This window comes from Pleurodeles waltl, chromosome 6 (assembly GCF_031143425.1).
Source record: "Pleurodeles waltl isolate 20211129_DDA chromosome 6, aPleWal1.hap1.20221129, whole genome shotgun sequence".
In the NCBI taxonomy this organism is placed as follows: domain Eukaryota; kingdom Metazoa; phylum Chordata; class Amphibia; order Caudata; family Salamandridae; genus Pleurodeles; species Pleurodeles waltl.
In genome coordinates this window covers 122,275,703-122,288,197 of record NC_090445.1, presented here as the reverse complement: position 1 = coordinate 122,288,197, position 12,495 = coordinate 122,275,703, and the positions used below count along the sequence as shown (strand labels likewise).

At 43.3% G+C, this 12,495-nt stretch overlaps 1 protein-coding gene across 3 annotated transcripts in view; it reads left to right on the top strand.

Moving 5' to 3' along the window:
* Positions 1-12,495, top strand: part of SCRN2 (secernin 2) — a 59,434-nt gene that overhangs the window by 26,237 nt on the left and 20,702 nt on the right. For all 3 annotated transcript variants that reach the window (XM_069237510.1, XM_069237512.1, XM_069237511.1), the window contains exon 7: positions 43-223. In XM_069237510.1, the coding sequence (XP_069093611.1) occupies positions 43-223 (181 nt within the window). The remainder of the gene's footprint in view (positions 1-42; positions 224-12,495) is intronic.

The window sequence follows — 12,495 nt, the reverse complement described above, 5'->3', positions numbered from 1 at the left end:
CTAGTTGAGAACCTGAATGTTGTACTTGTGTCTCTTCCACAGATCTGTGTTCAAACCCTTTGTATTTGTTGACATTGTCACATGCGCCCCCCAGGTAGTATCTCCTAGCTTTGGGGCAGACGACCCTGCCAGAAAGCTCCCTCGTTTTCAGACAACAGTTGATCGACGACATGAGCTGTACAGAGAACATCAAAGAGCTTATGAGGCTACAAGAGGGAGCCAGGTAATGTATTTCAGTGCTCACCTACAAAACAGTCTGTCTAGTGCATGTCTGTGCCCAACGCGTCCGCACCCTGTTTGTCCAGTACCCCCAGTCTGCTCATTGATGGTTTCTAAAGCCTACCTCTTGTTTTCTACCATGTCAGGTGTTGTTCAGTGCTTGGACTTTGCCCGGGTTATGTCCCTAGCACATGACATCCTCATTCAGAGGAACACAAAAATTTAAATTTATATTCACCAGACATTAGAATTTGTGTTACAAATGAAAATGAAAACCACTAATTTACAACATACGTAGTTCAGAAGCATCTTTTTTCTGTTTGTCATGTTTGAAGAGTTTTTTTTTCCCTTTACATAATACTCCAGCTATAAATTGTACCACAAAATATATTCATTAATTGTTTTCTAAATCCAATACAATTCGGCCTCAGGAAAATGCTGCAACAAGTAACACTTTTTCCTCCAAGACCTATGTGTCTGGCAAGCACATTTCCACAGGTTATCTCTGAAACCTTTTTAGTGAGGTGTCTACCATAATTTATACTGCGTGTTAGCTCCTCTTTTAGATTGGACCACAATTTTGCAGACTTGTTATTTCAATTGTATGATTTTATGTCTCACAGGCTGTGCGGATCTGGGTGTAATATATGATTTGGGCTAGGTAGCCTTATTGTGGAGTACACTCTCAGAGACCTTTTTGGGAAAGAGCAGTATTGTTTGCTTAACCAGCAGCTCAATTCTGGGTAGCTGTGGATGCGAGTAACAAGGCTAAGTAAAGGAACTTAGTGTAAAGCATTTAACAGCACCATGTAGCAAAATAGGAAAATCACACTTCTAATAAAAAGACATGACAACCATTTATAAAAATAAAGTGTATTTTAAGAGTCTTTGATAATCAAAATCGGCCAGAGGTTGCCGTAATTACAGATTTTAGAACTTTAAAATACTTTTAAATGCAACCGCAAACAAGTTTAGGCAAACATAAAGATTGAAAACTTTTGCAAAGTTTGAAAAAGTTAGTTTGGGTATTTCAGCCCAGCTTGTGTGACCATATCTGACCGGGACAAGGTCTAGGGGACCAGAAAGGATACTTTGCACAGTTACCTGACCACCATATTGATTTTAAAGCAGGTTTCCATAGGATACAACAATGTAGTATCTGGGAGAGATGCTCACGAGGAGGCTCAGGTAGTGGTGTGGTCGACGAGGGTGTCTCTGTGGTGGTTTTAAGGTCCATGGGTGATGTGGGGAGAACCTGGTCATGTCAATCAACTTCCCACGTAGTCCTCTTTACTACAGTGGTTACACAGCTGTAGCTGTACTTCTGGCGATGATGCACCACGGTTGGAGGCAAAATCTTTGGTGGGGGCTTGTGCCATTTTAGCCCAACAAATCCGGTCATTGACTCCTCTCCTGGGTCCAACTCAAAATTTACAGCGTCCCACTTAACCGTTATTTCTTCCTATATGCTTGAAAACTGCTTATGGTCCTGATCCCCAAACAAAAAATTATTCCATTTACAAATTAATTTATTAAACGCAATTTATTCTCCTATTTTTTTTTTTTTTCTTTTGTGATATTATCAATCGACAAATAAAACATTAATCCTCAATTACTTTACATAGTTTTACCAAGTTTTTGCATGAATTACTTTAATAAAACACTACCGACTTTGGGGTCAATTATGACTTCGGTGGACGGAAAAGCCCGTCTGCCAAAGTCCTGACGGGCAGGTCGCCGCCAGTGCGGCTGCCTTCCTGCAGGCCCCATTACAAGTTTCCCACTGGGTCAGCGGGCGGAAACACCTGGCAGTGGGAAACTGCCTACAGCATTGTGTCAGGCTCATAATAGAGCCGGCGGCAATGCTGTGGTGCGTAGGGTCCACCAGCACGCCAAGTTCAGGGCCCCCTTTCACCCCATCTCCGCCACCCTTTACATGACGGTGGTACCGTGACATAACTGCTGATGGAGAAGGGGGTTGTAATCCTGGCGGATTAGGACTGCCAACACCGCTAAACCTTCCTGTGGAGGAAAATTGACGGGGCTGGCGGTCTGACCTCCACCCCGGCCGTGGCAGTCTTAAGCCCACCAGGATCGTAAAGACCCCCTTAATATTGAACATATTACATGCTTGAAAAGAATACCCACACATACTAATCCACTGTCATCTGCTCACATCCAGAATCATCCCCTATCATACTCTCCATTCACTTTCTCACCCAGCCATTCTATACATACAAAACAAAATACAATGAAAAAAGCAGTTTTTACTTTTTGCCATTGTAATGTTGGAAGCTGGAATCACTCCTAAAGGTGGCCAACCTCTCCGGGTCTGGCAGTGGCAGGCTGAAGTGACTTTCATGTTTTGTACACGCAGGATGGCACAAGCACTGCTGCAGTCGTGGGTGGACACTCTGCCTTACGTGCCCTGGTTATCTGGGTAGCATATACTAGGGACTTATAAGTAAGGTAGTGCTTGCCAATTAAAAATACTTTTGTTTAGGGTTAAACACTGGCACTGAGGTCTGGTTAGTATGCCTCAGTGCGCTCTCAAAGTCGAAAAACCAGCAGCCCCAAAAAGTGGAGGTGAACATGCAAAAAGATTAATTTACTTACATAGTCACAATGTGTCTTGCTACTGACAGATTTTCATTTTTGTTTCATATATCTGATTTACACTCTGAGATTCTTGTTTTAACCATCCTGGCTGTTCCCCACACAGGCACTTCAACAGATAAATTACATTGCTTCGTTCATAGTGGTCTACTTTGAGTTTTTGTGTTACTGACAGAGTGTTCTATGTCTCCTCATTTGATAACATTACTACACACAAGTTATGAGGGATATAAGTCATCTAAACTTGTCATTTTCTATAATATTCCAGTTTCTCTTTATTATCCATGTTACTATATTACTTTGTATGGAGTATGGTAAAATAATTATTTTGCATTTTTTGTGATTGTTTCAGTAGCGTTCTTGTTCTGTCAGTTATCCTTTATTTTAATTGTGCCTCTGTCTTAAGGATATTTTCTTTTGTAGAATTTATTGTAAAATATATTGCATATTTCTGTCTCTCTTAACTGATATTGTTGACTGTGGTAATAATTTGAGCACAAGTAGTTGGCTGTAAGATAAGTTTGCAGTTAATGATTTTGATGAACGTATCTAGTATGCTGTTCTTATCCGTTGGCTTCACATGTAATTCTGTGATTGATTTCTTTTGGTTAATACTTATTGCCAAGTCTGTAAAGGTCACCTCCTGTTGGCCAGTGTTTAACATATATTTGATCATGCTATCTGTTGCATTCAGCAATTCTCAAACTCTTAGTTTCCTTTCTGTGCCACTCCGTAACCCTAAGGCATAATCAGTATGCCACCATTTTACTGTGTGACCTTTCAGTTGCTGATTGGACAATATTAGTTTTTGTTTGATATGGTACATGAAGATATTCTCATACATTAGGGCCATGTCACTGACCATCCCAACTCCCACTTGTGTAAAGGGAACTCACCAGCACACTTGAACTGTGAATGGTATAGAATAATATGAAGTAACTGTATCAGAAACATTCCTTTCTCTTGGAATTACTGATTTTCTAAAATTTGTGTTTCCACTGCCTCCTTTCCTACCTCGTGCTACTGGGGCATATAGGGTTGACAGCATCATATTTGAATAGTGTACAAACATCAGTGACTGGGCAGTCATCAATATTCAAAAGGATATCTGTTGTATCTTTGATTAGTTATGGCATCCATTTCATATGCCATTTGAAATTGTTATCTGCATATTTGACTAATAGTTTAAAGCTGTGGTTCTTAACCTGTGGTCCTGGGACCCCTGGTGGTAATCAAAGAATATTCAGCGGGGCTGTGACTACCTAGAAAATTAAATAATAGTAACAGATTAATAAAATGTATGTAAATAAAGAAGCAAAATATACACTTGAAATTTTTAAAACAGTTTGTAAGGGAGAAGGAATTTGCAATTGGAGACTAAAAAGTAAGTTAGTATTCTCAGACTGAGTCATGGAGGCAGTGCAGCTGCAAACATAATACTGTATGGACGATGAGTTCCCTCAATTGAGTTTTGAAACATTCCAACCTGCCTAATAAAATTATGATTACTTTTTAAAATATTCCCTTGTAAATTAAATTAAATATTTTATCATTTGTGTATTTGTATGACAAATGCTTGTTTCTTTATCTTTTGTATATTGTTTTGCCATTCAAATCACTGAAAATACTTCGGCCAGGGTCCACAGCTCCCAGTAATAACTCAGTGAGCGTCACAGGATTCTAATGATGATTCACTGGGGGTCCCTTAGTTACAGTTATGATTAAGTGGGGGGTCCTCAGAGGTCAAAATGTTCAGAACCACTGTTATAAAGTAAGGTCCTTGTCCTGTTACTATAGGTTGCAATGGAGGGTTTGTCAAGTGTTTATGCAGTCCTGGGATTAGTCCTTCAGTTTGTCTTAGAAATGTCCTCCTTCATAATCATCAATCCATGTACTCTGATGAGTTCTTTCAACTAAGAGTGCACTCTGTTTCTTGATTTTGGGAGCAGGATCTTCCAAAAGCATTAGCTACTGTTGTGAATGAATGAATGACAGAAATGTATAAAGGGCACAGCTACTCGCCCAAGTGTCCTGGCGCTACGGGTAAGACAGGGGTAGAAAACGCAACCATCCTAAACTACACGAGCCTGATTAAACAAGTGTGTCTTCAGTTCTTTCCTAAAGTTGCTGAAGATGCATAGGTAATTGATTCCAGGTTTTGGCAACCAAAACTGTAAAAGAAGCACCTCTACATCATAATTTTTTAAAACAAGGAACTCTAATTAGGCTTGACCTTACCAGAGCGCAGAGAACGAACAGGACAGTATTCTAACAGCCTCTCCTTCAGGTACTCGGGTCCCTGCTTATAGAAGACATACTAGCCCTCTTTGGGATTTTGAACCATATGTGAACCCCCGAAATTTGATCAACCTAAAGTCAGTTAATCAAATAATCAGGCAAGCCCAAATAGAGGGCATTAGAATAGTCCAGTCAGGATCAAATTAATGCCTTTCTTCAGCACCTGCATGACCCAGAAGCACATTCTCACTGCTGCTGAGACCTGGGCCACAATGGAAAGCTGATTGTCAAAAATCCCTAGATTGCTGGCAGAAGATGGAGTGGGAGGTAAAGCCTACCCTGGCCATGGTTCCTGCCGATGGATCTCGACCGAATAATAACGCCTCCGTTTCTTCTGGATTATATTGGAGATTAATTTTCAACCAGTCCAACACTGCTGTCATACACTTAGAAAAAGTATATTTTGCCTCTGCAGAATCCCCATCAAATGTAAACAACATTTGAGTGTCATCCATCTGCGTATGAGATGACTTTGATGCCAAAGGATTCTACCAGTGCAGCCAGGAGGGCCATATCGATATTGGAAAAGAGTAGGGCTAGGGGTGGACCCTTGTTGCACGCCCCATCCAGGCCCTTAGCCTCAGAAGCAAATGGTTTCATCCACACCACATGTTCTTGATCAGTTAGAAAATACCTCAACCACTCTGCAGCTGAGGCAATCCCCGCAGTTTCCTTTAACCTGAGCTCTAGGATGTTGTGGTCAACCATGTAAAAAGCAGCAGACAAGTCTAACAATACTAAGGCATCGTTAAGGCCAGAGTCCAGATTAAATCTAACGGACTCGCAGATCTGAATGCAGTCTTGGTACTGTGATTGGATGTAAAGGGGTGAAGTAAATTGTTGACCTCCAGGAATGTGGTCAGCAGAATATTAACCTAATCTTTCAAGGACCATAGCTGCCGCTGGTAAAAGGGAGACCGGTCTAAAGTTTGACAATAACTCTGGATCTGCATTGGCCTCTTTTAGCAGAGGAATAACTTTAGCCTGTTTCCATTCCTTTGGGAAGATCCCTTCCCGAATAGAAGCTTCAAAGAGCTGGTGAAAGACCAGAACAATGATATCTGCCCCCGACTTCAATATTTAATGGGGAATCGGATCTGATGGCGCCCCAGGGTACAGTGGGAAAAGCGGACTCCACCTTGGCCACCAATGCTACCAGAAAAGAAGACAAATGAAAACCCCTGAGTTTTCTATCCCCCAAACATCTATAACCATATCTGAGAGTAGGAGGGAACCAGAGATATTCTCCTGTATCATACACACCATATCCTAAAAAAGAAAATCAGTAAGGCGAACACAAAGGGTCTGAAAAAGAGGCTTTGGGATCGACAAATCTAGTTACAATTTAAGAAATCTCTTTGCTATCATTGTCTGCTGCCTCAATGCACTGAACATAATAAGTGATTCACGCCTTCCTGTTATTCTTATGATAGATCCCCAGAGCCTTTTTAGAAATGATTGTGTCCTCTTCCAAATACTGCCTGCTCCAAAGCTGTTCCATCTTCTTGCAGACCACCCTCTTCCGGGCCAGCCCTGCCGAGAACCAGCGGGCAGAGCAGGTCTTAACTGCTTTCCTTATCCTCCTACTTGGGGCTAACACATCAGCTACTTTTTCCAACTCTACATGGTGCTCTAACTTGACAACTGAACCAGATAATACTGGTTTATATTTCACCAGTATCTTCTCTAGAGATGGCACAGAAACCTTACCCCAAGCCCTCTCTTCTCCACTAGCCATCTCAGGACAAAACTCCCTAGGGAGTTTTACTTCCATGAAAAAAGGAGTAAATAGTGGTGCGACCAGGGTACTGGCAACAGGACCTCCAAAAAATCCCATCAATTGCTTGCCTGGCTCTATGTCTAGATCCCAAAGCATCACAATACAAATTCATTGAGAACACCGATTCCTTGAACCGATTGAACCATGGATCCTCAGAGTTTGCTAAATATAAGTTTAAATCTCCTAGAGAGTGAAATTGTAGTAGGCAATACATTTTGGTGTCAGAGCGTGATCAGGGGAAGACACAAAAGGACCTGGATTACACTAATGCCCCAGAGAGGGAGCAATGGCCATGAATCATAATCTTGAAACCAAGTGCTTTGGCTCCCTGCAACTCCTCTAAGTTCAAACTAGAATATTAAAATATATTTTTTAAATGATGCAAACCCACCCACCCCCTTTTCCCAAATCGATCAAGGTGAACGCAAGAATATGCCTCAGGGAGGGCTAAATGTAAATCAGGATAAGAGGTTTCATTCATCCGTGTTTCCGTCATAAAGAGCAAATAAATGCTCTCATCTTTTAACAAAAGGGCATGTTTATGTATGGAGCGAACATTTATTAAAAATGCTTTAAGATTCCTCCCTTGATCAGGCGCCTCATAATTATCCCAGCTGGGTTCTCGGAGGAGAAACTAGCCCTGCATTTAATACACAAGCTACGTCCCACTGAATTCACTAGAAACGTACAGCAGCCCGCTCTAGTAACCCCTGCCTCCATACCTTTTAGCTTCAAGGCAGAACACTGGCCCAGTCCGTCATTGAGCAACAGACCAACAGCATGTCTGACACTGGCCGCCTCCAGGGCGCTGGCGGGCACAGATGGGTTTGCCTTAGGCGTGCCAGTGGCGCATCCGTGCTGCGCCCATTATTTTATATCTGTCGTCACCTGACCTAAACCTCTGCCCCTCAACACTAGAACGCGGACCATTAAAACAAATGGCGGCACAATTTGTCCCCACTGGCAGTCCATCCAGAAACTCCCTAGGCAGCGAAGTGGTAATTCATAACCTTATGCTACCCGAGTGCATCTACGGGCAGCATAGGACCTAATGAGCCCAAAAACCCCTTGTCAATATAAAAAAGTGCCACAAAAAGCACAGAACATGCACTGAACTGTGGCCTTCATAGCAAATGCTGCAATAAACCACTGTTTAAAAACTTAAAACAGTGTACAGCCGCAATCAAACAGAATATATTAAAAAGCAAAGTAAGGGCTGAGCATAGCACCACGGTGTCAAACCCGGTGTTGTTCATGTATCAGCAATGAAATATTTTCTATGTACCATTTTTTGTCCATCAGGACAACTGTTCTGCATGATATTGTGATTATTTGCCAGTTATGCAATATGTAGAAAAGGTAGTTCTCACACTGAAGTTGTTGTAAAGGGTTTGTTAATAAGTAAAACAATATATGAGCCTCATCCACCAGTTGTCAATGCTACTTCTCTTGTCATTTCAGTAATCCAGTCTCTACATTCCCTTGACAACCTAGATTTTCCAGAACATGCTGACATTGGTTTTAACAGCATTCTTGAAAACCTTAGACTTTTATGGTCTGACTAAACTTATAAATCAAACCCCTTTTCTGTTTATTTTTTTTAATTTTCACCCAGTCACCAATGCACACCTTTGTTTTCTTCACAGCCATTCTCCTATCAACATTCTCTTACCTTCTCCTCACCACCTTCATTTCTATGTCCTCTCAACCTTTACTAGTTTTGAAATCATCAATTCTTCCTAAAGCTTTTATCTTATTCATTTATGTGGGACCCACTTGGTTGTTCAGTGATCCTTTCTTAATGAAATAAAAAGGAGTTCCTCTTCTTGAAGTATAGGGTGTCTGCCCTGTACACAAGTACTTTGCTTTTAATTCAATCCCCCAATTACATTTGTTGGCCAATGAATGTTGAATGATTTATTTCATCACACCATTTGCTGCTTGGTGGTATAAAGATGTCTTCTTATGTCTTATACCTCTTTCCCACAAATATGTGTCCATATCTTTGGAGGTCAGCTTTACCCCATTGTCTGTTAAGAGACTCGGACACCCTTCTTTTCCAAACAGATCCTGCAGAAAATCTATGGCAACACTTGTCTCTACTAAATTTACAGCCTTAATTTCAGGCCATCCGGAATACATATGCATGCATGTTATTATGAATTTGTCCTGACTAGAAATATTAAGGGGTCCAATTATATCTAGTGCTACTTCAACCCATGGCCCAGATACCCATCCTCTGACAGCCATGGGTTGTGTCCTACATTTTAAAATTTTGACACCCTCTTACCACTCTATCATGAGATCCATACCGGGCCACCAGTAACTTTCCCTTGACATTTCCTTTGTTTTGCAAATTCCTGGATGTCCTTCATGGACACGTTCAATCAGCCTCTAGCCGGCTATACTAAAAATGCCCCTCATAATCAATCCACATTCTGAGGATAACTTATCCCTGACACTACAATATCCTCTGATGTTGACACTAACTTTATCCTTGTTTAACCACCTTTCTTTCAACTTGAACATCACAAACTCCATCTCTTCATCCTTGTTTTGTCCTGTCCTCCACTCTTCTTCTTGTACAATAACACTGAATACAGTGCATAATTTCACACTCTGTGTTCCAAATTCATCTTCTTCCTCACTCTGTTCATTCTCCTTGTCACATATGGCCTCAAACAACAGTCAGCCACAGTGTTTAGCATGTCTGGTAAGTATGAAACTTCAAATTTGAATTCTTGCAATGCCACTTCTCATCATCTTATTCTGTGTGGCTCCGCATCAATTCCTTTTTTCCAAAAAATCTCTACTAAAGGCTTGTGATCAGTCTTGATCTCAAAGGTCTGAGCCACTCAAATGTGCGTAGTTTTCTTGCTGCTGAATACACTTGCTAACACCTCCTTCTCAATTACTGAATAATTTACTTCAGTTCCTGGCAACCCTCTTGAAATAAACAGTATTGTGTTAACTCTGTCTCCTACTATCTGTTCCAGAACTGTTCCAAGTCCCGTTGCACTTGCATGAGTCCTTAGAATTGTTTTGACTCCAGGTTCGAAACTACATAAATTAGACACTTTCCTCATATTCACTTTTATGCTCTGAAATTCGTCCTCACATGCCTCAGACCATATAAATTCTATCCTATTTTTCAACACAATCCTCATGTTACCTCACACCTCAGCGAATTTAGGGACTAACTTTCAGATATACCTAGAAATTTCACAAGCTCACCTTTATTGCATGGTCTAGGCATCTCTACGATTGCTTCAACAGATCTTCTTTCAATCAATCAGTTTTTGTAGAACACAACTACTCACCCATGAGGGTCTCAAGGTGCTTGGGAGGGGGGATGTTAGGGGGACAGACCGAGCCTCATCAGAAGAGCCACATCTCAAGGTTCTTCCTGAAGATGGTGAGTGATGGGCTTTGCCTGAGGCGCATGGGTAGGTTGATCCAGCTCTTAACTGCGAGGTAGCTGAAGGACCTTCCACTGGCGGTGGTTTTCCGTATGCGTGGGATGGTGGCCAGTGCCTGCTGGACGGAGCAGTGGGGTCTGGCAGGGTTGTGGAAGGAGATGCAGTGATTTAGGTAGGCCAGTCCGAGGTTGTAAATGGCTTTGTATGTGTGGGTGAGTAGCTTGAAGATGATTCGTTCTCCACCGGGAGCCAGTGGAGGGTCCTCAGGTGCTGGGAGAAATGTTCATGACGGAGGAGGTTTATGATGACTCTGGCGGCAGTATTTTGGATGAGTTGCAGCTTTCTGATGTTCTTTGTTGTGGTGCCGGCGTGGAGTGCGTTGCTGTAGTCGAGCTTGCTTGGGACTAAGGCGTGGGTGACTGTCCTGCGGCAGTCTACTGGGATCCATTTGAAAATCTTTTGGAGTTGGTGGAGGGTGTGCCAGCAGGAGGAGGTGACTGAGTTTACCTTTTGTTTCATAGATAAGGAGTAGTTGAGGATGATTCCTAGTTTCGCGCGTGGTCGGTCGGATAAGATGGGGTGCTGAGAGATGTGGGCCACGAGGAATCGTCCCAGGCTGAGGTGGAGTTACCAAAGATGATGAGCTCGGTCTTATCAGAGTTGAGCTTAGGTAGCTCCCCCTCATCCAAGCAGCGACGGCTTCCATTCCTGTGTGGAAGTTCCTCTTGGCCTTGTCAGGGTTTTCAGTGAGGGATATGATGAGTTGTGTGTCATCGACGTATGACAAGATGTTCATTCCGTGGCCTCTGACGATGGCTGCAAGTGGGGCCATGTATATGTTGAAGAGTGTTGGGCTCAGGGAGTATCCCTGAGGAACTCCGCCGTTGACTTCTGTAGGTTTTGATGTGTTTGGTGGGAGCCTAACTATCTGTGATCTTCCTGAGATGAAGGAGTGTATCCATTGCAGGGTTTTTCCACGGATACCTGCGTTGTGAAGTCTGGTGCATAAGGTGCTGTGGGAGACCATGTCGAAGGCTGCTGAGAGATTGAGGAGAATGAATGCTGTGGTGTGACCATGGTCTAGCAGTGTGCGGATGTCATCGGTGTCTGCAAGGAGAGCTGTCCCGTACTGTAGTTGCTGCGGAAGCCTGACTGGGAGGTATCCACTGAGGAGTTGTTCTCGATGAATTGCTTTAGCTGTAAGTTGATTGCCTTTTCCAGTACTGTGGCCGGGTAGGATAACAACGAGATGGGCCAGAAATTCTTTAGCTCTGATGGGTCGGCTGAGAGTTTTTTCAGGAGGGGGGCATACACCTGTGTATTTCCAGGCTTCGGGGAAGGTGGCTTTGTTGATGGAGCAGTTTATCCTCTTGCGAGGCTCGGGGGCAATGGATCTGATGGCTGTGATGTAGATATGGTGGGGGCAGGGGTCTAGGGGTGCTCTGGCGTGAGTGCTGTTCATGATGCTTTCAGTTTCCTCAGTGGTGAGAGTGGACCGGCTGTGGATGGTTTGGGTGTTTTCTGCGGGGTGGGGTGTATGGTGGTCGGTCGTGGGTTCTGATGCTGGGCTGGTTCTCTGGGAGGAAACTGTTGTAAATGTCCTTGATCTTTCAGTGGAAGAAGGTGTCAAGTCTGTTGCAGAGGTCTTGCGACGGGGGTATGCTGGTGGCTTCAGATGGGGGAGTGGTGAAATCGTTGATGACCATGAAAAGTTCCTTTGTGTTGTGTGTGGAGGAGTTGATGCGTTCCCAGAGTAATTTTTTTTCGCGTTCTTTGTGCGTCGTTAGTGGGTGGCGGTGCTGGTGGCGGCTCTGAAGGAGGCGCTGTCCTCACTGGTTCGGCTGTTTCTCCACTTTTTCTCTAGGCGCCTGCAGGTGCTCTTGGATTCTTGGAATTCGGAGGTGAACGAGCTGGCTTGCTTTGGGATGTGCTTGGTCACTGATGAATGCAGTGACTCAGGAGCTGAAATTGCGTGCTGCGGTGTTGGCGTCATTGGAGGGAGGCGGGGTGATTTGCTGAGTGTCGTGGTGAGTTGCTCGTCAGTGATTTCATTCCATTTTGCGTGGAGGGCCCTCGGGGTACGGATATGGCTGCTGGGTGTGGTGATGGTGAAGTGTAGGCAGTGGTGGTCTGTCCAGTCCGGGGTGGAGATGCTGTTGATGG